The 24,416-nt window shown below is 59.8% G+C and overlaps 1 protein-coding gene across 3 annotated transcripts in view; it reads left to right on the top strand.

Annotated features, from left to right (window-relative positions):
* The window catches only part of MYO5B (myosin VB), a 258,368-nt gene that overhangs the window by 230,521 nt on the left and 3,431 nt on the right, over positions 1-24,416 (top strand). The window contains exons 27-38 of one of the 3 annotated variants that reach the window (XM_045850061.1): positions 379-444; positions 1,746-1,985; positions 3,678-3,778; positions 9,374-9,451; positions 12,320-12,518; positions 15,243-15,336; positions 16,135-16,278; positions 18,979-19,130; positions 20,623-20,712; positions 21,739-21,889; positions 23,165-23,450; positions 24,145-24,319. In XM_045850061.1, coding sequence (XP_045706017.1) covers positions 379-444; positions 1,746-1,985; positions 3,678-3,778; positions 9,374-9,451; positions 12,320-12,518; positions 15,243-15,336; positions 16,135-16,278; positions 18,979-19,130; positions 20,623-20,712; positions 21,739-21,889; positions 23,165-23,450; positions 24,145-24,319 — 1,776 coding nt within the window. Of the gene's footprint in view, positions 1-378; positions 445-1,745; positions 1,986-3,677; positions 3,779-9,373; positions 9,452-12,319; positions 12,519-15,242; positions 15,337-16,134; positions 16,279-18,978; positions 19,131-20,622; positions 20,713-21,738; positions 21,890-23,164; positions 23,451-24,144; positions 24,320-24,416 lie in introns of those variants that run through there. The other 2 variants (XM_045850063.1, XR_006787004.1) reach the window with 2 other exon arrangements.

The raw sequence follows: 24,416 nt of genomic DNA, 5'->3' as shown, positions 1-24,416 counted from the left end.
GTCCTCACGACTGCATCTCAGATCGCTAACACCTGCAAAGATTCTCCAAACTGGGTTCCATCCGCAGGTACCAGGGTTAGGGCTTCGTCGCAGCTTTGGGGGTGACTTGGCCCCTAGCACAACGTCACACGTAGTCATCCCATGGTGCCTGTGAGGGTCGTGTGCATGACGCTGCAGAAGGGGCGAGGTGGGCCAGGTGGGGGAGAGGTTTGGGGAGCGCTTCCGGCGGCCTGAGCAGTGAGCTGCGTTTCGCAGGCATGTGCATAAGGAAGGACCCGTGTGCGAGGGCAACGCACGCCCTGACCGTCCCCGGAAGCACGGCTGTGGGACACCTGCTTTGTAGGCTGCGCTCACCTCTCCGTCCCCTTGTCCATGCAGGTGGAACAGCCAAGGAATGACGTGGATCTGGACCAGGATGCCGACCTGGCCTACAACACGCTGAAGGTAAGGCGCTCGGACTCCCGGCCCGCGGAGGGCGGGTGGCAAAGCTGGGCATCCTCGAAGCTGGTTGTCCGCCCCGGGCCGCTAACAAGTAAAGCTGTGAGCACGCCATCTCCCCTTCTCGCACTTGGAGGTGAAGAGAGTTTTGTATTTACTACAAGGAACCACGATACGTATGTTATAGGAAGCTGTTCCCTCCGTTCCCAATACTTCTGACACAAAAGGTGGGGTGTTCCAACACTAAGCAGTTCTCCGGTCCTCTGTGGGCACCCACCGGGGGTCCTACAACTTGTTCCTGGCCCCGTCTACCCGGAGTTAGCACAGACCGCTGGCTAGGGGCTCGGTCCCACCAGACTGCCGCCACTTCGGACACCAGTCACTGTGGTGGGTCCCCGGGTCACTCCTGCTCCTGCCCAACTTGGCTACAAATCAGGGGTCCCCACCACACACACCCTCCTTGAGTTTGACTGTTCGTGAGAACAGCTGGCCCCCACGCTCATTCAGAAGAGACAGAGATTGTGCCCAGCCGTCTCCTGGTCCTGTGACCCTGCAGCTCTGTGGCGAGTGTGCAAGCAAGGCCCACTTGCCCACACTTTTGGATTTTCTTCGGGAAATGTGAATCGCATTGACCCCGGGGCCCCACCAGCAATGCATGTGTGTGATCGTCGGTCTTTAAATGATCCGAATCCATCTCAGACACAAAGGTGTTTCATCCAGAAAAGCGTAAATACGTCCCCCAACTGAGTCTCAGCGGTGCTTCTGACCCGGAACACAGGTAGTGTTTCCCCCACTGGCGCGGACCGCCGGTGGCCTTCTGTGTGAGCAGAACAGCAAAGGGCGTTGCTGGCCTGCTCTGTAAAACAGCCCGTGGGGCGCCCCGGGGCGAACAACGTGAGGAGGGCATTCCGTTTCCTCTCTCGAAAGACACAAAGATCACCAGGGTGCTGGGGCTCTGGGAAGTCCTGTGGGAAAAGCATTTGTTGATTTGATTAAAATTTAGCTGGCCTTCCCACAAGGAAGGGTGTCCCTGGCCACATCAGCTTAGATCACTCTGGAGAACATGGAGACCTCGGGCCAGGTGCTTCACACCCATCACAGGGGCCGCGGGTTCAAATCCGAGCTTTGGCTGCTGGCAGTGCCAGTCAGGACTTGGTCCAGGGGGGCTCGTCGCTGACATGGGTGGGCTGCCCCTGGCTTCTCAGGAGGACGGGCAGGTTGGTCGAGGAAGGGGGAGGAGGAGCCCCGAGTGGGGAGAGGGCACTGGGTCAGGGGTGATGGCGTGTCTGGCTCGGACTGTCTTCCAGAGGCAGGAGCTGGAGTCGGAAAACAAGAAGCTGAAGAACGACCTGAACGAGCTGAGGAAGGCCGTGGCCGGCCAGGCCACGCAGAGCAACTCCGCCCCCAGCTCCCCTGACGGCTACAGCCTCCTGCTGAACCAGCTCAGGCTGGCCCACGAGGAGCTGGAGGTCCGCAAGGAGGAGGTGCTCATCCTGAGGACCCAGATCGTCAGCGCCGACCAGCGCCGGCTTGCCGGCAAGAACGTGGTAAGGAGACGGCGGCCGCGGGCGGACCTGTCAGGGTGACCCTAGGTGACAGGTTTGCTGTTCTTCTCACGTATCTTTACCCTCAAGGGTGTTGGAACCTCCAAGAGCAGAGTCTTTTGCAGGAGGGGCTCCGCTAAAGGCAGAGCAAGGTGCTCGCCCGCTCCCCTCCCAGCAAGACCCTTCGTGAGAGACTTCGCTGGAAGTTTCTAGAGTCTTCTAAAACATCTCAGTATGAACACATTGAAAAGGAACAAGGCACAGAATTAGAGGCAGGGCCCCACAGCCTGAGGAGGGCTTCTGGCTGGGTTTTCCACCTTGCACCTTGCTGTTGGCTTTGCTCTGAGGTGAAGGAAGCTTCCTCTCCCCCTCAGTCCTCCCAGGTGGCGGGTCCCCCATGTCGAGTTTGTTCCTGGTGTTGCCACCTGCTGGGACAGACTGTGGGGTGGGGGAACAGGGACGGAGGCCACCTGGGCCGCTCTAGACTCTTAAGAGGCTGGGTCACCTCTGAGCACGGACCTGGGGCCAGCTCGGGTGGGGTAGGTAGGCAGTCGTGAGTGCGGAGGGTTCCAAACTGAGAGATTTTGGTCGCATCCTCTGGATTTGGGGCACTTTCTCCCCCTGGGACACTGTCCTTGCCATAGTTCCCCGCCATCCACACTCTGCCTTTCACAGCCAGGCCTTGTCATTCTGTGATTCTTCCAGCGCAGCTTTTTTTTAATCCTCACCCAAGGACGTGCTTATTGATTTGAGGGAGGGTGGCAGGGAGAGAAACATGTGAGAGAGGAACATCAATTTGTTGCCTCTTGTACATGCCCCAACCAGGGACCAAATTTGCAACCTAGACATGCACCCTGACCGGGAATCGAACCCATGACCTTTTGGCCCATGGGATGATGTGCCCACCAACTGAGCCACACCGGCCAGGGCACAATGTGATCTCTTAAAGTCGCATCCCTGCCTGTGTTTAACTACTGTATCTGAAATGGCCCTGGGCCTTTGTCTTTTTCCAAAGGCTCATTTTTATACATCTGTCTATATGTAAAGTCACATAAGAATGTTCTTCAATTATAGTGGGCATTCAGTATTGTTTTAGTTTCAGGTCTACAGTGTAGCAGTTCAACGTTTATATAATTTATGAGGTGCTCCCCACCCCGATGTTTCCAGTGCCCCCCCCGGCACTGCAGACAGTCACTGCAGTATTATCGACCATCTTCCCCACGCCGTACCGTGCATCCCCATGACTGTTTTCTAACTACCGACCTGTACACCTTAACCTCTCCACCTTTTCACCCAGGCCCCCAGCCCCCTCCCAGCGTGAGTCTGTTTTCTGTTTGGTTTGTTCGTTTTGTTCTTCAGAGTCTGCGTGTAAGTGAGACCATGGTATTCGTTATTCTCTGTCTGGCCTAGCTCACTGAGCATAATAGCCTCTAGGTCCATCCATGTTGTTGCAAACGGCAAGATTTCATCCTTTTTTTATTGCTGTGTCATATTCTGTGTATAAATGTACCACGGCTTTTTCATCCGCGCACTTGGGTGGTTTCCATAGTTGGCTATTGTCAGTAACGCTGCAGGGAACACAGGCGTGCGCACATCCTTTTGAATTAGTGTTTTGAATTTCTTTGGAGATACAAAGTCCATTCGTGACCATCGCTTGTATAACCAGAGTTTCTTTGTTTCCCCGGGGACCCCTAGGAGCCGAACATCAATGCCAGAACAAGTTGGCCTAACAGTGAAAAGCACGTGGATCAGGAAGACGCCATCGAGGCCTATCACGGGGTCTGCCAGACAAACAGGTAAGTCCCACCTCGTGGTGATTGCACCTGGGGGAGGTGCCGGCAGGGGGTCCTGCCCAGCCTGACCTGTGAAGGCCACTTCGCCGACACTGACCACACGTTCAGCATCAGGGTCTCACCTGTTTTAGGAGATGCATGCAAAGGAGCAGATGCAGCAAGCCCCACGACCTTAGGGAGGCTGCTGTTAGCTTTGGTGAGAGTCCAGAACACCTGGAGCACCCAGACCCAGACCCTCTGAAAGCGCTCGGGAAGGGAGCTTCCCTGGGGGGCGGGGAGGTGACTGGGGGCCGAGGAAGGGACAGAGTGGCTTTTCTCATGGAGACGGAAGTTGGCACCAGGTGGCCCACCTAAGCAGGAGGCGGGGCCAGCCCCAGCCGTCTGCTGTGATACCGTCTTCTCTCAGCCTCGCTCGTGGGCCTTCCGCGGTGGTGGCCCATCGCCTGCCACTCGAGGGAGGGAACCCCAGCTGGCACTACAGAGGCCAGGTGGGAGAAGTGACCACTGCCGTCTTGGCTGCAGTGAGATTGCCCTGGATTTTAGTTAAGTGGCCCGCTCTGGCCTCTCCCCAAGCACAAGCTACCCAGGGATCGGACAAAGAGCGACGGTTGAAGGGAGGCGGCAGGGTCTGGGGTGTGGGACAGAGCAGAGGCCCCCAGGCCGTGTGGCAGAGGGCCTGGGAGGTGCACTCGGACTCCAGTCGCTTGCTGGCTGGTCACTACTTCGGAGTGCTCTGTGCCTCAGTCTCCTCATCCAGGAATGGGGGGCAGTCACAGCCACATTCTGTACCCAGCATCTTGAGAGGATCAGGTGGGTTAGTCTGCAGGAAGCACTTAGAACAGTGCTGCGTGTGTTCAGGATGCGACATGGTAGCGCCGTGGTCTCCACTGTGGCCGTCTCTGCCTGCTCCTGCCTCTGCGGGCACCGGGGGAAAACGGAGCGGCCTTTTCCCTGGCTGCCTTCCTCTCTCAGCCCTCCACTTACTGAAGGTGGAGCAGTCCCTGAGCGTTTGTTCGGAATTGCTGAAAACACACGCACTTCCAGAAACCGTCAGTAGGTGGCACTGGAGGTGCACATGAAGTTTTGCAGAATGCCACAGTCACTCCTTGGGGTCTGATTCCCAGACCTTTTCATCTAGCGGCTTTCCGCACAGGGGGAAACTGAGGCCCAGAAGGGTGGAGCTGGCCCGAAACTGAGTTAAGGTAGCGTCCAGGAGGCCTGACTTCCAGGCTGGGTCCGTAATCAGAAGGTCCCAGGAGGAAGCTAAATGTATTTCAGCTGAGATGAACATAGTTCTTTTTCCATGCGGAGAGAGAGAAGAAAATGAAGGTGAAACTCACAGGGCTGAAACTCGTCAGGGGTTAGTCATTTTAAATTATCCTGGGTGGAGATAAGAAATGAGGCGAGGAAGAAAAAGGAGCACGGGTGATATTTGAAACTCCAGGCGCGCCCGGCCCAGCCCAGCCCAGCCCCGCCCGCGAGTGTGCGTATCTCCCCGATCTTCAGCACCGGCGCTGTTATCAGCTCCCTCTCTCTCCATCCGAACGGCTGTCAGGGATCCCGTCCCACGCGTCGGTTTCCAGGGGCTGCTTAATACCCTGGATTTGTCTTCCTGTGCAGCAATAATGTTGGTGATAAAGTAAAAATAGCTTTTCTGGTATCTGAAAATAATTCCATTCCCAGCAAGCCCAGGGTGCAGCAGGGAGCTAAACAGCCTGTGAATCAAGGTAAGAACAGAAAGGAGCCACTGCCCCTGGAAGAACTGGTTCCCTGCCCAGTGCCCGCCCGCCTGCAGGTGACACCTGTGGGTTTGGCTCTCCCCCTGCCTGCCGAGTCCCGGCAGGGAGGGCGGACCCAGCCCGTGCTTCCTGGAGCTCATCCGCGTGGACGTCTTGTTACCAGCAGAGCTGCCCTGGACACAAGGGGGCTTTGAACACACAGTCACCCCTCTCCTGCTCTCCTGTGATGGAGGGTGTTCTGGTGCAAATGGAAATGGTATGCGTGGGCGGTGGCAGCAGGGGTGGGAGGAGCTTGCACACACTGAGCTTTGCTTAGATTTCTAGGGGGATCTGAGATGCCCCCGTGCTCAGTCACAGCCTCTCTGAAGAATCTGTGGCCCCCAAGTTCAAAACTTTTTTCACTTGGCAACTTTCCCGGTTACCGAGTTCTGTTTTGATTATTGCGTATGTGTCTTTTCTGCTGTTTTCCAATTGGAGAGAAGCCAGCCTTGAGGGCCTGCCTTGGGAATAGCCATGGGAATGTGTATAGCGCTTCTGCTTCCAAAAAGCTCCCTCACTTCCTGCCTCGGGAACTGAGAGAAAACAGCATTGTTGTCACCATTTTATACAGGGCGAAACCGAGCAAGGGCGGAGCTCCGCCCCAGAGGCTGACAGCTGCAGGCAGAGGTGGGGGTTTGGGGAGCATCTTCCCTAGGCTGTCGGAGCCTGCCTGTCAGGGTGGGTCTGAGAGGGGCCAGAGGGTGGGCGAGTAGGGCAGAGTCCCTGCTGCCCTGGGCTGGTCTCATCTCTAGGCATGCATTCAGGGTCACGGAGCCAGGAAGGAGCCAGGTGTGTGGCCAGGGTGCAGGTCTGGCTCCAGGGACAGAGTGTGTTCCGTTGCTCCTGGCCATTTCTGTCCCAGCCTTGCCAAGTCACTGGAGCTCCAAAGCGAAGTTCATCTCTTGGATCCCCAGACACCTCCTTCCAGGCCCTCTTCACCCCACAGGTCCCATGAAACAGTAGGAGGCCCTCGGCATAAAGAGTGGCTTTGCTGCTGCCGCCTGGGCTTGGGCAGGAAAGCTTGGGGTGACCTCTCCCCCCACAATGGGCCTGCCTGGCAGTGGAGACTTTGTTTAGCCAGGAAGGGGTGTGTGCAGCTGCCTTAGGGTGGCCTTGGAGTTGTGGGCAGACGCCCCAGGTGCTGCGGGAGGGTCTTACTCAGAACAGCAGGACGTTCCCTTTGTTTCCCCGAGTTGTCAGTCCCACGCCATCCTGTTTGTCCAAACAATTCACCTTCGTGTCGTTTCAAGTGGTTCTCTCTTGCTTGTGGTGTTGGGGTGGCGGCTGGCCATTTCTCAGAGATCCCGGGAAATCTCCTGGGCGGTTGGGTGGAAAATGCAGGTGGGAACAGAAGAAATGAGAACGTGCATGGAGCACAAGGTGGTCGTTTTAGAGACGGGAAGCTGACCGGCTCCCGGCGGATGGGAGCCTTGCCCGGTTCTGCCCACAGGGAGGGAGGTCCTTACCCCAGGCGGAGGGGTGGGCGCTGGGCCCTGAGTTTCAGCCTCCGCGGAGGGAAGCCAGTGCCGCCCCAGGCCTCTTTTGGTGCCTGCCCCTTGCAGTGAATGAGGCTGTGTCACAGGTTGTGTAATGAGGGGTCTAGAAGAAACCTCTCGGGTGATTCAGCGGAGCACTTCCACCTGAGACGTGCAGGAAGCGATTAGCGGCGGCCACCCCACCGGCCTCCCCACTCGCTTGGCGGCGGCGGAGCGGGGAGCTGCCCTCCCACGGCCACGGCGGGCTCTCCAGCCCGTTCCGTGCTGCCTGCCTCCCGCCCTCGGAGGCTGGGCCTGCGGCTCTTTCGTGTGTGTCTGTGGCCTCTCTGGGAACGGGGCTCAGCCCAGGAGGTTCCCCAGGAGTGTTTGTTGATTGATTGACATCACATGTAACAAATTCCTGAGTTGTTTGGGTTTTCCTTCTCCCACCACCAGGTGGCGAGCCCTCCCCAGCCTCTGCCCCTGGTGGTGTGTGAGGAGCCGGAGGGAGAAGCTCCAGGCGGGACTGGGTTCTTTCATCTGGGAGCAAAGGATGGCTGGAGCTGGTTGACTAGTTTTTGATTTGCTCCTGTGCCTGACTTCCTGAGTTCTGTGGCTGCACAGCTCCCTGCTGGCATGCTTGTGCGTAACACCTGGCAGGTCACAGAATTAAGAACTGTGTGTCCCCTTCCGAGGCTGGCGGTGCGGGGCCAATGCCCCCTTCCTCCCTGGGTAGCCCAGCAACACGCGTGCGCCTGCCTGGAGAGGGTTAGGACTGGAGTGTCTGCGGTCATGGGAACCACAGGGTTGTGGAGAGCCCGGCAGAGAGGCCAGCAGCCCCTGGGGTCTGGAGGCTGGAGGCTGGAGCGAGGTGGGGAAAGAGCTTCAGACCAGGGTCAGGACGCCACCTGGGTCCTTGTGTCTGGGTGTCAGTGCCAGGCAGGTGGTCACCCTCCTGCAGTCGCTCCCGCCACCACCCCCCCCCCCCCCCCGCCCACCGCCTCACCTGGTCCCTGACCGCCGCGCCCCGTCCCTGACCCCGTGCAGAAAACAGAGTCAGAGTGCAGGCTGCCCGTGTGCCCCTTGGCAACAACCCAGTCACCTTCCAGGCCTCCCCCAGAGGAGCCTGACTGCAGCCCAGCCTGGGCCCCTCCCAGTGGGCCCCCCCCCCGCCCCCTGCCCCCGTGGTTAGGGCCCTAGCTCCTCAAAGGCCCCACCTAGTTGAATGGACCTGTGATACCTGAGAAGGGAAGGCGCTCCACTCTCAGCTCCTCCTGGTCCCTACTGGGCATGCTGGGGCAGCCGGACCCAGAGCCACCGGTCTACCAGCGAAGGCTGAGTCCCGGAGGCCTGGCCTGGGACGAGGGCTGGGACACCTGCGGGATGTGAATCCTGCAGAGAGAGGCGCCCAGGACAGACCCGCTGGCAGTCATGGGGCCTGCCTGTCACTCTCCACCCAGCCCCACTGGCCTCTGAACGTCTCACCTGCCCAGGGCTGTTCCTGGTGGCAGGTGCATGAGTGGGGTGTGTGTGACACGCACCTGACCTCCCAAGCTGCCCTGCTGGCATCGGGCCCACACTGGGCAGCTGGAGAGGGCAAAGGAATCTGCAAGTGCAGTAAACAGGACTCACACGCCCCCAGCCCCCAGCCCCCAGATCAAGGGAGGAAGTTCCATTCTCATCCTGCTAGGCACAAAGTTTTTATTGGCTGTTTCTTTTTGCAAGACTGCAGCAAGGGCTGGCGTCGAGATAATATTTTTTCCCCTCAGGCAGTGACAGGAAAGAGATGCCCATCGGAAAGCAGACAAAGTACAATGTGCGTCCTCCGCCCTCTCCCTCCCTGAGCCAGCGTCCCGGGTGCCGCCCTGCCGCTCCGCGCAGCGTCCGAGGGCCCCCTCCTCCCTGCCCTGTGCGCATCTCCCCTGGGTCCCCCCTTCTGCTTCCGAAGGATCACTCTGGCTGGAGGAAAGGAGGCTGAGTGAGGGCTCGGGAAGGCACACCCAGCCCGAGCCCTGCTGCTCTCAGACTCACCAAACCAGCGCCGCCCTTTGCTTCGACCACATTTCCCTCCCTGTGGGGAGGAGTGAGCCCCCCAGGAGAGAGAGCGCAGGGCAGTGACTGGGACCTGGGAGACGGGGGAGTGGCGGCGGTGTTTGCGGGCACCCACGTGCTGAGACGAGAGCGGAAGGAGAGAGAAGCCCCGACTCCTGAGTGCTCCCCGTGCTGGTCTCCAAGCCGTGGCTGGAATCGCCTCGCTCTCCTGGGGCTTCTGCCTGCCTGTCTCTTCCCTCTGCACTGGACACCCTGTGTTTTTTTTCTTTGTCGTTTCTGTCCTTTGTTTCTAGCAAGACTGAGGACTGGGGCTATTTAAATGAAGACGGAGAACTCGGTCTGGCCTACCAAGGCCTAAAGCAAGTTGCCAGGTCAAGCGCGTGCCTTCCTTCCCGTGTCTGCTCTGTTCTGCCTGCCGGTGCCTGTGCTTGTCTCTCGGCTGCAGCGGCTGCAAGGGCCGGGGCACAGCTTGCGGGGTGTGCGGGGCAGCCCTCCCGTGCAGGTGGGGTCGGGAGGCTGCCGGTTTGGGCCGAGGTGACGGCACTCGGGGGCCTGGTGGAACGAGCCTTAGAAACCACCTGGTCCAGCTGCCTGGCTCTACGCATGAAGGAAGGGGCGTGGGGAGTGTCAGCTGACAGCGGGCTATTTTTAGAGCCAGGCTGAGAAGGAAATTTAATTCTGGGGCCTCTGGAGTCGGTGCTGCTTCTGTGCCACGTGCTGACCATCCTAACTCTGCAGGGTCAGCTCTGCCTGGGCGCCCGCCCTGCGCGCAGCAGACCCGCAGCTCCCTGCCTGCGACTGCCTGACGCTGCTGGCGCTGCGGAGGAGCCCTGCACTCTGACGCGTGTACGAAGGCTGCCCCTCACCGCGCACGCACGGGGCGAGGGCGCTGGACCGTGCTGTGTGCACAGAAGGGTCACAGTTTGACACCAGAGTCCGAGCCTCTGACCCACTGGCCTTCGGCCGAGGTCCACACGGAAGTGACACAAGGCGGTGGTCACGTCACACGCTCATTGTCTGCATGTGGGTTTGGGGCCGTGGCATAGCTTTGTGCGTCTGAGACCCCCAACAACGGGTGGGGCAGTGGTCCTCGGCCCGTTTCCCAGGAGAGGAGACTGAGGCTCAGTGAGGGGGCGGAGCCAGAACCGGAGCCAGGTGCCCCGGTGCACCTGCTTCGAAGGCCTGCCTGCTGATGATGGATGGGCGGGGGTCCTGTGGGAGCCGCGAGGGCATCTCTTCCCTGGAAGAGGAGGTCCAGGTCAGCTGGCGCGTGAGGTGGTGTGTCTTCTGGCCCTGGGTTCAGACGTGACCGCCTGTGAGCAAGGTGAGGTCTGTCTCCACTCCCTCCCTGGAAGAACGGGGATCGGGATTGACCTGCTTCCCCAGGTCACTGCACATTACAGGGTGAACACAGGTAAGGCGCTTTGCACGAGGCTGGCATGTCCCAAGCACGGAATAAATGTCAGCTGCTGTTTCTATTATCATGCGTATTATGCAAGAAGATCAGACTCCCGTCCCATCAAGAAGTTTGTTTCATCGGAAGGTGGGGCCCATAGGTGCAGCCGGGCGTCTCCCCGTGGCTCGCTGTCAGCAGGCCGGCTGTGGCCGGACACCTGAGTAACGGGATGCGGCGACAACACCGAGCCCGGGCCTGGGCATCAGGAGACCCGGCCCTGCCCCTGGCCGTGGCCTCCAGCTCTCTCGGCCTTCACTTCCTCACCTGCAGGGTGAGGTGTCCGGCCCGACACCGGGGCAGGGGTTCTCTGACCCTGCACAGCCCCCCAGCTAAGCTGCCCACCCACCGTTTACATGGAGAGTGAGAAAGACGTGGGCTTAAACCCGCAGCCCAGGGACTGATCCTGGGCCCTCTCCGGTGAGCCGCCCCTCACTCACTAGTGCGTGCCGGAGCGCGCTGTAGCGAGGTTGGGCGTGCCCGAGCACTGTCTGTCCTCTGCAGTGCCGCTGCAGCTTCCAGTTCTGCTCCGAGATGCTCACTCGCACCGCTGCCTTCCCGCCGGGGAGCTGCCCGCGGGGAGTGGGGGACGCGGTCACCCCTCCACCTCGTCTCCACTCGCCCGCGTTGCTTTGTCGAGAAGCCACTGGGAGCCGAGCGTGGTGCCCGGCGCCTCTTTGGAGCCAACTGTGCGGCGGGAAACGTGGCTGCTTCCGTCTGGGAGTCGGCAGTGCCGACTCTCCCCTCCCTAGCTCGCGTCTCTCTCTGTGGCAGCTGTCACGTCCCAGAACGACAGCAGAACTGCAGAAACACAGTGGCTCTTCGCCCCCCTGCCTCCAGAGCAGCCAGGCTCCGGGAGCAGTCAGCTGGGCACTCCCGGCTCCCCGCTCTGTGCCCAGCTGCGCCACCGTCTTCACCTGCATCCCAGGGAGAGACGGGGCGGCGTTTCCCGAGGTGGATCAGGTTGGGGAGCTTTGATGGCGCCTCCCACCCAGAGCCCCCTGCCTTTCTTTCGAGTGACGTTTGCTGGGTCAGGAATCCTGCCCAGGTGGTCGAGCCCATGAAGACGGCACCATCCTCGTGTTAGCATGTGACTTCCCCAAGGGGAGGCTGCTTGGGGACCTTCCTTAGGTTCTCGCCTTTGCCCAGGTAGCCGGAGCCCCTGGTCCTGGGCCTCTTAGACTCAGTCACCTGAGACTTCTCCCAGCCTCCTCTGGGTCTCTCTGCTGCTTGTCATAATCGGGGGTTGGGGGGGGGGGTTGTTCTTTATATAGAGCTGGAGATAAAGTGAGGGTAACAGTGGTGAGAATAAAAAGGGGCTAATAATTTGCCTTTCTAAAACCTGCAGAGAATCTACTATAGCGAGAATATGCAAATAAATTACTTCAGTCTACCAGAGTTTAGTCTTGAGATTCTCATGAACTCGGAGGCAAAGGGTCGAAGCTTTTATTTAGAAGACGCTATAAGAAATTTATTTCTGCTGATGAGACGGACTGTGCCCCAAAGGGAAGAACAGGGGAAAGAGGGGGTCGAGAAGAAGGCCCGGGACCAGGGCTGCATGGCTGGCCCTGGTGTCCCGCCTTCCGGGAGGCCAGGCTGGCCCGCTTGCTGGATGGGCCACGGCAGGTCTGCGCCCTCGGCATCCACCCTGCCGGGTCCGTGCAGCTGCTGCTGCTGCTGCTGCTGCGTGCCTGGCCGCCCCCCTGCTGCATGTCCGCCGGGGGCCCCTTGCTCGGGGGCACTGGCCCCTGCCCCATGGTCAGCCGCCCTCCTCGCCCTGGTGCAGGTTGCTGGAGGCGCAGCTGCAGGCCCAGAGCCGCACGCACGAGGAGGAGGCAGAGGCCCTCCGGGCCCAGGTGGAGGCCTTGAAGGAGGAGCTGGACCGGCAGCAGCAGACCTTCTCCCAGACGCTGCTGCTCTCCCCCGAGGCCCAGGTGGAGTTCGCCGTCCAGCAGGAGATGTCCCGGCTGACCAACGAGAACCTGGTGAGTAGCTGTTGCCCAGCAGACCCCAGCTGTGGGGAGTCGCATCCTGGAAGACAGCGGGGCCAGGGTTGGCCTTTAGCCAGATGGACAGAGTCCATGCCCTTGGCCCAGGAGCAGGGACAGAGAATCCAGACACCAACCAGCCAGCCAGCAGGGGTAGGCGGAGACATCTCAGTCACCTGTTGTGTCACACACCAGCGTCCCCAGAACTTGGCAGCTTTAAACAGCGAGTACACTGTGCGGTCGGAGACTGGCCGGGCGCGGTGGGCGCACGGGGTGCACCGAGTCCCTGCTGCGCTGGTGCGGGCTGGGGCTGGAGGATCGACATGGCCTCAGTCCCGGGTCTGGGGCCTTGGTGCCAGCTGCCGCCCTTCGTGGTGTCTGTGTGTCTGTCTCCAGGTGCTCCCCTCATTCCTGGTCCACCCGGAGCCGCGCTGCGTGCCCCCGACTCCCAGAAGAAGGGGGGAGGGCAGCAGCGGGGAGGCCTTTAGGACCCGGTCCCAGAACTGACACAGGGTCGCTTCTGCTGCTTTCCACTGATCGAAGCAGCTAGGCCAGATGCAGTGTGTGTCGTTGGGGTGGGGGGTGGACTCCTTTGGCTAGGAGTCATCACGGGAGGGACTGTTGGTGCCCTCCCCGCCCCGCTGACGGTCACCAGAGAAATGGAAGGCAGTCTGTCCTCAGCTTACAGGTGAGCAGGAGGAATAAGACAGGTAAAGAAGAAGAGAAAGATCGTGTTTCTGAAAACATGATTGTGCACGGGACTAACAAGTATTACTGAACAAGACAGGCGCGTGGAGGAGGCTGGACTGAGGCAGGAGGCGTGGAGGGATGTCACCCATGGTGACCGACGGGCAGGGAGGAGGGGGAGGCGAGGGCGCACAGGCCGGGCGCAGGAGTGGGTGGCCCAGGAGCTGAGGGAGCCCACTGGGGGGCAGCAGGGGTTGCCCGCAGGCCCGCCCACCGCAGAGCCGCCATCCACAAGCATTTCCCCCTCACCACCGGGTGGCCCCGGGTGGGCGGCCAGCTCACTGAATCCCGAGGCGCGGGCAGTGGGGCTGGACCCCAGGCCGCTGAACAGGACTCGTGTACGAATGATCCGCCTGCCCCCTTCCCTCTCTGTCTCTCTCCATCTGCATGTCACCGTCCAGCACACGCAGGTGTGAGGAGGTGGCTCTGTGGAAAGGAGCGTACACGTTAAATTGCTGGACTGGCTTCTGCCAGGTGAAAGAGGCAATGTGGGAGAGGCCTCTGCTGGTGCATGTTTCTGGGGGGCCACTGGCCAAGTGGCCTGGCAGGCGACCCCCTTGCAAGGAGGGCTGTGCTCTCAGAGGAACCATGTGAGGTCATGGGACAGCTTAGGAGTCAGCACTCCTTAGCTGGGGAGGCACCCCTTAGGAGGGGCACTGGGGGCCCCTCCAGGCCCGACTGTGCGTCCCGGGGCCTGAACAGGAGGAGCCTGGGGTGTGGGCAGGCGAGGGCGAAGATGATGAGGAAAGCTCGGCTTGCAGCCAGCTGGGAGACTTCCAGAGCACAGTCCACACTGTTTGCCCAGGCGAGGCTGGGCCCCCACGCAGAGCCATGGGGGCAGGGCTCTTTGTTCCCCAGCTGAGTGCCCCCTGTGGGCTGCCAGCGAAGCACTGCCACCCGCAGGGAGGATACAGGGATTCGGGATCACCCGGCACACTTGCAGGGCTGTGTGGGAGGGAGGGTGTGGCGTCTCCCAGGAGCACCTTGAAGAGCTTAGAGATGTCCCAGGCTTGCCCACCTGTTTCCCAGATTCCTTGTGAGTCGAACTCATTCTTTTCTTTCTCAAGCCATCCGTAATTCTAGCCTCCAGGACTTTGGCCCTCGGTAGCTCCCCAAGTTCAACACCCAGTGTGGCCAGCACTGTGTTGCCTTTCATTTGTCCTAAGTTTGCTGAGGACAAGCTTTGTCACATTTCTCTCCTTATGGAGGTGAACGGTTGAAGTCCTCGACCACGTCTGCCACTGGGTTTGTGGTCGCCACGCCACAGCCCTGAGGTTGAGGGTTTGGCCGGCTTCCTCCCGGGGGCCAGCCTTCGAAATGTGCCACCCAGGCGTTTGTGGCCGCATAGTGGCACGTTTGTGTCCGCCTTCGGTGGCACTCCTCTGTCGTCACAGCGACGACAAATGGTGATGGGGTTCCCTGCCTCCCGCCAGAGGGCCATGCCTGGCTCGCATGGGGGTGGCACTGATGCTGTTCCGGTCTCAGCGGGCTGACTGCTTCCAGGGACCGTGGTTGCTAGGGACAGGCAGCTGCAGGAGGGTGTGGGCCTGGGGCCTGTTTTGCTTCGGGGCCCCAGGTCACCTCGCCAGCCTGCTGGCTCTCACCCCACCCCCGCCGCAACCGCCACAGTGTCTGTTCCTTCCCGGGGCGCTGCCCGCACACCTGGGATGCCCCTGGCTGTGTAGCTCTGGGGGTTGGCATGGCAGCCTGATGACTAGATAACCATGAGGTTCAAAGGGCACCAAGCAGCCACAGCCAGGAGTCTGTCTGGATTGTGAGAATGAACTCTGACCCACCTCCCGCTTCCTTGGTCCAGACCAGGGAGAAGTGAGCTGCGTGGGGGGTCCCCTGGCCAGTCACAGAGCCGCCGCTGCCTCGGGTGGCGGCCTCAGCCACTCTGCACTAAAGGATTCTGCCCTTTGCCCTCCGGGGCAGGGTCAGGAATGTTCTTACACTGTGCCCTTCTGCTTTCAGGACCTTAAAGAGCTGGTAGAAAAGCTGGAAAAGAATGAGAAGAAACTCAAAAAACAATTGAAGATCCACATGAAGAAAGTCCAGGACCTAGAAGGTAGGCGTCTGTGGGTGCGTGTTTCCTGAGGCCCCGGGGTGCCGAGCCGGGCCTGCCTCCCGCCGTGGGCTCTTCCCGCCGCCCCGGCCTCCTGGCGCCTGTGCCGGCGCAGTCACGGGGGTGAGCCCCTCCGACCACGAGCCCAGCCTCACTCGGTGTGCCGGCGGGTGTATGCACTCCAGACACACGGACACGGCAGGCTCCAGACCAGGGCCTGGCCCAGAGAGGTCAGACGGAGATTTAACTTGCTCTTCAGAAACACCCAGAATGCCCTCTTCCTCTGACACTCTGCTGCAGAACTAATCCTGTCACTCCCTGCCCCCTCTTTGCACATGCCACCTTGCCTGGAACCCTCTCGGCCACCTCCCCATTGGGATACCACCTGCATGTGGCATCCCGCCCCTTTCCTCCTAGCCCAGGAGCCGCTCCCTCAGGGCTGGGTCCGGCCCTGTCGCCTCGTGCATGTAGGCCCTGCGCCCCCCCCCCCCCAAGGGCCCTCTGTTTAACGCAGGGGCACCTGCTCCTCTGGAGAGGAGGCTCCAAGAGGGCTGGGCTGTCTGTCCTCTCTGGCCTCAGGCGGGCTCCCCTTTCAGCCCCCCTCTCCATTGTTGGATTTCTGTTGTCTAGTCCTCGAGTTTTCATTGTCCTGACTGCTCAGGTGGTGGCAGCAGCAGCTGCTGCTTTTTAAAAAATAAATGTACGTCACATCGTACTTGCTCAGTCTTGAAGACCTGTGACCCCCTGTCCTCGAATGCGTCTGTGTGCCCCCGCCCCTTAACCAGCTGTCCCCCCGCTCAGCCATCCAGACGCTAGCCCACAGCGAGAAGAGGCGCCACGAGCTCAACAGGCAGGTCGCCGTCCAGCGGAAGGAGAAGGACTTCCAGGGCATGCTGGAGTACCACAAGGAGGACGAGGCCCTCCTCATTCGGAACCTGGTGACAGGTCAGGACCCTCGGCGGCCCCCGCCCGTCCACCACTACAGACACCCCCTCCCTCCGTCTCCTCATTCCCCGCTGTCCCCCACCCCTGCACAGCCCCTACCCACTCCACGCTCCCCTCACCCACCACCTCAAGCTGCTGCATACCTTTGAGTTCCCACGTGATGCTGACACTAGGGTGCGTGTGGCGGCTGCCCTCTGGGGGCCAGCATGCAGGGGTCTTGGGGAGCCACTTTCCTCGCCAGCCCTGGGCCTGGTCTGTTCTTGTACAGGTTCCCCTGCCTCGGGTCCCATTCCGCATCCCGCTCCAACACTCCCATCTCCCCCTGGGGAACTGGCTGCCCACCCCAGGGTGGCAGCCACCTGCAGAGCCGTTGGGGGAGCCTCAGAGGAGAACCCGGCTGAAAACGGGGGGCCTCCTAGTGGGCTGCTCCCCCGCTCCCCACGGTGCCTTAGTTCCCAGTCTGTGATGAGAGGGGGCTGAGGGTACGGGCCGTGCCCACCCCAGCGCATGAAATTAACAGTGACAGGGCTGTGGCAAAGCCACAGGACCCTTCTCAAAGGCGGGAACTTAACGTGGTGGTTTTGGCAGGGGCATCTGAAGCTCAAAAAGAGGTAAGCGTTGTTTCAGAGAAACGTCAGTTTACTGAGGTCCCACTCTGCTGAGCACTGGCCGAGGGCTGGGGCTGCAGGGAGGAGGACCATGACCTTGGCCTAGCGCAGGTGTTTGTCAGCTCTTTGCCTTGGGCGTCGTTAGTGGTGGAGTATTTTGCTCTTTTCAGAAAGGATAAATTCCCCTAGTTGTCCAACAGTCCAGTGTGACGTAAGTTCACGTCAGTCTGCCCTAAACAGGCTGCATCTTGAACAAATGCCGATGGGCCACTCATCTCTCTTGAGTGAAGCCCAGAGTTCACAGTGTCAGAGGGGGAAACAGCACTCCTTGTGGGGACTCCCGTGCCAGCAGGTGGGGCCCCAGGCCAGGCTGCCTGCTGCCGAGCTGCCCGAGCACGGCACCCGGGCACCTTCCCTCCGAAAGACCTGGTCCAGGTCAATGTCAAGACCGTACTGACCGCCTCTCAGGTCCCCAGCAGTGGCTGTGGAGGATCGAGAGCAGCAGAGCCGTGGTCCCTGCTCCCCAGGTGCTAATGCCTGCTGGGCAGACCCTGCAAGCTCTGGGACACGGGACTCACAGCTCGTACTCGCAAATGGAACGTCCCGGGCCGGACAAGCTGATGGCAATCTCTGCATGCTTCAGGCTTGATGCAAGAGGTTATAGGCTGAACTATGGGCTCTCAAATACATTTGCCCGAATAAATGTTACTGGCACTACCGTTAGAGCAGGGGCCAAGCCCCAGCCACCTGTTGAGCCTGTGAGCTGCCCAAACGTTATCCATGTACCCGAGCATTAAGGCTCACACTTAGCATTTAACCTCAAGGGTTGGGTGTAGTTCAGGGGACAGTGAAACCCAAGTACCAACTGGAGATGCTGGAAGCACACCCCAGCCCCATCCCAGGGTCGTCCTGGAAGAAAACGTGAGGATGTTGCCCCTTCTCCTCCTCCTGGCTCACCTGCAGGTGGGGGTTGGGGCGACCCCCACTCTGAGCCTGGAGATAACTCGAGAGGTCTGGGCTGGGCGGAGGTTGGGGTGCAGGTAATGAGAGTGAAGAGTGAGGGCTGGGGAGACCCTGCTGGGCCACAGTGACCTCACCTGGGGTCTGAGGCCGTCCCAGGCCCCAGCCCCTTCTCACCTTGCTGCCTTCCTTAGCACCGGCCCCTCCCCTTCCGAGTCCTGTCCCCACTCAGGGCTCTCAGCCTGGCTGGTAGCCTCACCTGCTTACTCGGGGAGGGAAAGCAATCAGACAGCTCGGCCCGGCCCTCCAGGGGCTTTGGCAGGAAAGGACCGAGAGGCTGAGTGGGCATCCGCAGCAGCCGCAAGGAGTCGGGCCAGAGCACACCTGGTGGGGCCGGGGCCGCAGGAGGGGGCTGGAGCAGCAGCCGTCCCAGGCTGTAGCCAAGTTAGCGCTGACCAAGACAGAGGCTGCTGAGACCCTTGTCAAGGGTGGCACTGCGGAGGGGAGACGGTGGCCAGCTAGCAGCCTGTGGCTCGATCAGCTCTCAGAATGTCTGGGCAGGCAGGTGCTGTCAGGGGCACCGTTCCTGAGCGCACAGCCAAGTGGGCTGGAGGTGGCTGCAGGCTCCCCGCCGGTCCTGTCTTTGGGAACGTGCAATTTGCCAGGTTCCCGTGGGGGCAGCCCTCGCCTTCCTGCTGCTGAAGGAGCCTTTTGTGCCCAGAACAGCAAGTCCTGTTGGGGCTTCTCGCCCAGCTCTGCCCTCAATGTGCCCTGGCCCCAGGCCTCTTGTGGCCTCCATGTGTCGATTCCAGCAGGGAGCTGCTTGTGGGCTCTTTTCCTCCGTGCTGTACGGACAAGGCATTAGGAGCCTGCTTTAGCAGTGCAGGCCGGGGGATTGGGAATGTGTTTTGTTTGTCAGAGGTTTTTAACTAGTTTCTGGAACTGTAGTCAGGGTCAGTGGGGTCTGTGGCTCCCAGGTAGGACACAGCTTCCCCCTACTCCCTGCCAAACCTCCACGAGGGGCCACTCTCAGGTGAGCCAAGGAAGATCCTGATGACGGCTGCGCCTTGGGCCAGGTTCTCACGCCCTGAGCATCGCTGTAGACCTAACCCTTGCTGTTTGCTGCCGCCAGAGCTGAAGCCCCAGGCGCTGGCGGGCACGGTGCCCTGTCTCCCTGCTTACATCCTCTACATGTGCATCAGGCACGCGGACTACATCAACGACGACCTCAAGGTGCACTCCCTGCTGACCTCCACCATCAACGGCATTAAGAAAGTCCTCAAGGTCAGTGTCCCACGCCAAAGGGGGCGGTCCGAGGGGTCTGAGTGGAGCCCGCACCACGCCGTCGCTTCTCCCTGTCTGGGTTTCGCGGTAGTGGGTCGAAGTCTCTGGCGGTAAATGACAGAAGCGCAGCAGCAGTGCACCCCCGTAACCGGGCGGTCCCCAGCCCCCAGAAGGATGCTCAGGCTCAGAAATGGCAGGGAGCCCAGAAATCCAGGGCAGCCCTCCAGCTGCTCCCTGCTGAGCCTCTGGGAACCTCACCCATCCTCAGCCGACCGAGGTGATGTGCAGGGAACTGACCTGAACACAGATGCTCCCCGAGACCTTCCCACGGGGGCTGTGGGCCTGCTGCCCAGGGTGGCAGCACAGGCCAGAACTCCCACAGGACACTGACTTGGTTCAGGGGTGACACCTGAGGGCAGGTGAGGCCTGGCCCACAGAGGGCCAGAGGCTGGGAGGCCAGGTTTTTTCACACCGCCCAGCAGGCCCAGACCCCACGGGGTATTACTGAGTGACAGTCATCCTGTTCTTACACGTACTGCCACTTCAGGGTGTGAGCCACCCGTGCAAGCACTGAGTCTGGCCCCACGCCGGCCCCTCCCTGAGCGTGCCACAGCCGGCCCGTAAGCCCTGGCTTCACTCAGCCCTGTGCCGTGCCCGCACCCGCCTCCCTGCCGTGGGCTCTGGAGGCACTTTGCTCCACTCCCAGCCCTGAACACACGTCCACGTGCGGGCAACACTCAGATCTGGGCCTCCTGCCTCGACTCTTCCCTGAGCTCCAGCTGGGCGCCTGGACCAGGTTCGGTGCGTCCATGCCTGACTTCGAGTGTCCCTTCCTCAGGGAAGCCTTCCTCGTCACCAGGCTCCATTAGCACGCCCAGCCCCACCCACCCCTCTGCTCCTGCGACACTGTCTCTGCAGCTTGCGCCTCATCTGGTGTTTACACTGTGACGGTGTTTACTGACAGAGGAGGTCCCACACAGTCACCGGTTGTAGCACAGAAACCGCCTCGGGGCTGTGAGGGCTGTTGAGCGGCCTTTCGGCTTTAGTTATGGTTTGTAGTCACTTCTCAGAGAGTTAAAGCCACTGGACATTTGACCTCTAGGTAAACGGGATACCAGAATATTCCCGCAGCATGCCCCCTCACCTCTGATGCCGGGTCACTGAGAGTGCAGACCGGCCGGGACCTCTAGCTGGGCCACCGGTGCCGGGGCTTGTGTTCTTCAGCTGCAGAAGCAGCCTGTCCCTGGTGTGCACGCCGCCGGTCAGGGGACCAGCGGGAGGTGTCTGGGTGCCATCCCCAGTCCTGGAGGGATAGTAACCGGGCCTCCTGGCAGTGGGTCTCATCTCTGTGACTGGCAAGTGCCTGCCTGCCCCCAGGTCTGCTTGGGGCATGCTGGGCACGAGTGGCGAACACAGACAGAGAGGCACCAGGACAGCATTTAACCTAATGGGAACTGCGCTCATGAGGAGGGATGTCGTCTTCTTTTCACAGAAGCACAATGACGACTTTGAGATGACCTCATTCTGGCTCTCCAACACCTGCCGCCTGCTTCACTGTTTGAAGCAGTACAGTGGGGACGAGGTGAGTGCTGAGGGGGAAGCCCAACCCTCCACTGTCGGTTTAGAAGCTAGCCAGGTGCTCCAGACCCTGCCGCAGCTCGGAACGCGTTCCCGGGATGGCGGTCCGTGTCCCAGCTCAGAGCACCGCAGACCCCGGCCCGCATGCGCTTCTCCCCAGGAGCGGGGCCAGGCCTGTGCGGCCCCTTGGGGGCCTCAGGCCGTGGGCATGCCGCACTATACCTGGTAGCTAGAAGCAGGAATGAGGCAGGTCCCGAGGACCTCGGGCCCCAGAAAGCACCCTGAATCAAGTCAGTAGAACAGAAAAGGAGCTGGCACAACCCGCCCATTGTCTGAGAGTGCCTGGGGCTCTCCAGGGAATCCCTGCGCCTCTGGGCGTCTGGAGCAGCCGTAGAAGAGGCCCATTTCAGTGACGGCTGGGAGGAAGCCCACTCGGCTAGTGTGTGGGACTGTCTCCAAAGCCAACTGATTAGTGTGTCCATTTTAAAGCCCAGAGAGGTGGCCAAAAGAAGAGAGGTTCAGCATAAATCAATGACGCTTGTATAAACTGACCTTGAGACCCAGCTGACCTTGTGATGTCATGTTCTACTGTGGACCAGCTTCACCCAGCATGCACCAGTCCCCACACCAGTCCCTGAAAACACTCCTCCCATGCTCTGCAGTCAGCCCCACGGCCTGGGAGCACACGGCGTGTTTTCACGCTCAGTTCACCAGTGAGAGCCCAGCCGGTGCCAGACACGCCCGCTCCAATCCCTGCAGGCCTCCTGGCTCTCCTTTCACACAGCTCGCTCTCTGCCCTCCGTCTTCTGTGCCAGCACAGGTGTGACAGACCCCTCTGCCTGCCATAATGAAAGGGCATCCCGTCCCAGTCAGTCTTGCCGTCTCCAGAGTGTGAGTGACAGGGCCCTCCCAAAGGTCACATACACACAGAGAAACAGGACGTTGCGAAGGAGCCTGGAGGCCCCGAGCCCCGGCTAAGCTGGACCGACCGCAGACCCTCAGTAAAGCAAGCCCCGCCCCCCCTCCACAGGGCTTCATGACTCAGAACTCCGCCAAGCAGAATGAGCACTGTCTGAAGAACTTCGACCTCACCGAGTACCGCCAGGTGCTGAGTGACCTCTCCATCCAGATCTACCAGCAGCTCATTAAGATCGCCGAGGGCATGCTGCAGCCTATGATCGGTGAGCCGCCAGCGGCAGGGGCTCTCCAGCACTCGTCCCGGGGTCTGAAGCGAGGGGAAGGTGTGGCGAGCCCTGCTTACCTTCCGGGGACTGGGCGCGCGGGGCACAGCCTTCGGAAAGCCGGGGCCTCCCCAGCGAGGGGCGATGAGATTTTCCACACCATCCCATCAACACACACAGTGCTTGGGCAGTGAGCACATAGATCATTTCCTTTATCTCTTTTTCTGTAGTATATTATTTTCCCCCCAAACTAATTTCCATAGGTGATAAACTCAAAAGGTATAAATAATATACAGTGAAAAATATGCTGTCCTCTTGCTCATGTAGATGCTTAACCCATGAGAAAAAGAAAGCACAGAGCGTGTTCATGTGCAGGGAAGCAGTAGCACACGCTTGCACAGTGCAAGCTACTGCACGCTCCCTTCGCCCAGGGCAGCGCACCTGGGAACAGAGTGTGACACCAGGATTGGAACATAAGAGCGGCGCTGTCCTAGGGCACAACAAAAATTACACTCACTGCTCCATGCAGGTTCCATGGGGGACAGAGTCCACACGCCATGCAGAAATATATCCTTGGGATAAGGTTCATCCTAAATCCTTATAGTCTGAACATTTTCTTGTGAGACACCAGTTTCTTCTCACCAGACACAGGGCGAACTGGGATACTCACAAACCAGAATAATGTGATAATTAATAATAGCATCAGCACTGGAGTCGGACAGGCCTGGGTTCAAATGCCGACCTTGCCAGTTCCTAGTGCTGTGACCTTGGACAAGTTATTTAACCTCTGTATGCTTCATTTCCTCATCAGCAAATAGGTTGTTGAGGAATCAGCAAATAGGCTGTTGAAAATTAAAAGAAATGCTGGCCACAAAGAACCTGGCAGGTAGTCAAGTGCGGTGCTGTGATTATCACAGACCAGCTGCATGGCCAGTGGCTCACGGTGAAGAGCTGTTTGGACAGGTGAAGAGAGGACCTCTGAGTCTAGGGTCCAGGGGCAGGGCCAGCACACCCCAGTGTCTCAGTTCTCAAACTGTGGAGTCTTAGCACAGAACCCAGTACGTACTGAGTTGGTACATTTAAATGGAAGTTTGGTCAACAGCTGCCTTATTCCATACAAAGACCAGCACATTAGAAGTTCTCTGCTGAAGGCTCTCAGTCAGGGGCCTGTCAGACGGTATTGTTGCCAAAGTCCTGGGTGCTGGAGGACCCGAACGGTCCGGAAACAGACCTCTGGGGAACGTGCAAGCTTCCGTAACGATGCTGTCCCTCCAGTTTCGGCCATGTTGGAAAACGAGAGCATCCAGGGCCTGTCCGGAATGAAGCCGACGGGCTACCGGAAGCGCTCCTCCAGCATGGCGGACGGGGATAACGCCTACTGCCTGGAGGCCATCATCCGCCAGATGAATTCCTTCCACACGACCATGTGCGACCAGGGCCTGGACCCCGAGATCGTCCTGCAGGTGTTCAAACAGCTCTTCTACATGATCACCGCGGTGACGCTCAACAACCTGCTCCTGCGGAAGGACGTCTGCTCCTGGAGCACAGGCATGCAGCTCAGGTAGGGGGCGCCGGCACGCCTGCGCACACCAGCTGGGGCCGGGGCGCGAGACACCTCTGAACACGGAACCCCAGTCTGGCTTGACAGGCCTTGTCCCGGTCAGTGTGCAGCTCAAATCCATCACCGTTTCACACGTGGGTGGAATTCTCCAAACACTGGGAGGGTGGCTTGGTAAACAGATTAGTTCGGGGCTTAGAGACACTTACCTACTCTGATTTAAAGACTGTAAACACGATGTGGACAGACAGCTCATTGACTTTTCTCTCTGGGCTAAGTGCAGGGTGGGGCCAAAGTGGGTTCAGAGTTATTTATATGGAAAATACAGTAATTAATAAATAACAATATAAGAATAAATTCTTTCACATACTCACAGCTGTAAACCTACTTTTGCCCCCACCCTGTATTTTGTGAATGTTAAATATTAGTTGTTTTAATTCAACATATTTAATACCTCTGTTCCCCATAAACTTCTACAGACCCCTTACATACTTCGTCCTGTGATGTGAGGCACCCATTCATTCGGTAGAAAGTTACTGCGTGCCCAGTACTTTCCAGGCTTGGGCCCGGGTGGGATGGTTCTGGTGAGAAGGCTGGCGGTAGCGGCAGCGAGGCTGCCGAATCAACACGGCAGGTTGCGCATCCCGGTGCCTTAGGAGGACCGACCTAGCACCGCTCCCTTGCACCCCTGGTTAAGGTACAATATCAGTCAGCTTGAGGAGTGGCTCCGAGGAAGAAACCTTCACCAGAGCGGAGCCGTGCAGACCATGGAGCCTCTGATCCAAGCAGCCCAGCTCCTGCAGCTGAAGAAGAAAACCCCGGAGGATGCCGAGGCCATCTGCTCCCTCTGCACCTCGCTCAGCACTCAGCAGGTGCGGTTCCTGCGCACGTGTCACCCGGGGGGCTCGGAGGAGCGAGACCAGCCTCGTTCCCCGTCTTCTCTCGCCAGTGGGTGTTTTGGGAGGGAGG

The sequence above is a fragment of the Phyllostomus hastatus genome, unplaced genomic scaffold (genome assembly GCF_019186645.2).
Source record: "Phyllostomus hastatus isolate PE091 unplaced genomic scaffold, TTU_PhHast_1.1 phas_contig_80, whole genome shotgun sequence".
Classification (NCBI taxonomy): domain Eukaryota; kingdom Metazoa; phylum Chordata; class Mammalia; order Chiroptera; family Phyllostomidae; genus Phyllostomus; species Phyllostomus hastatus.
Note: the sequence above shows the minus strand (reverse complement) of the source record. Positions and strands in the feature narration are given on the sequence as shown.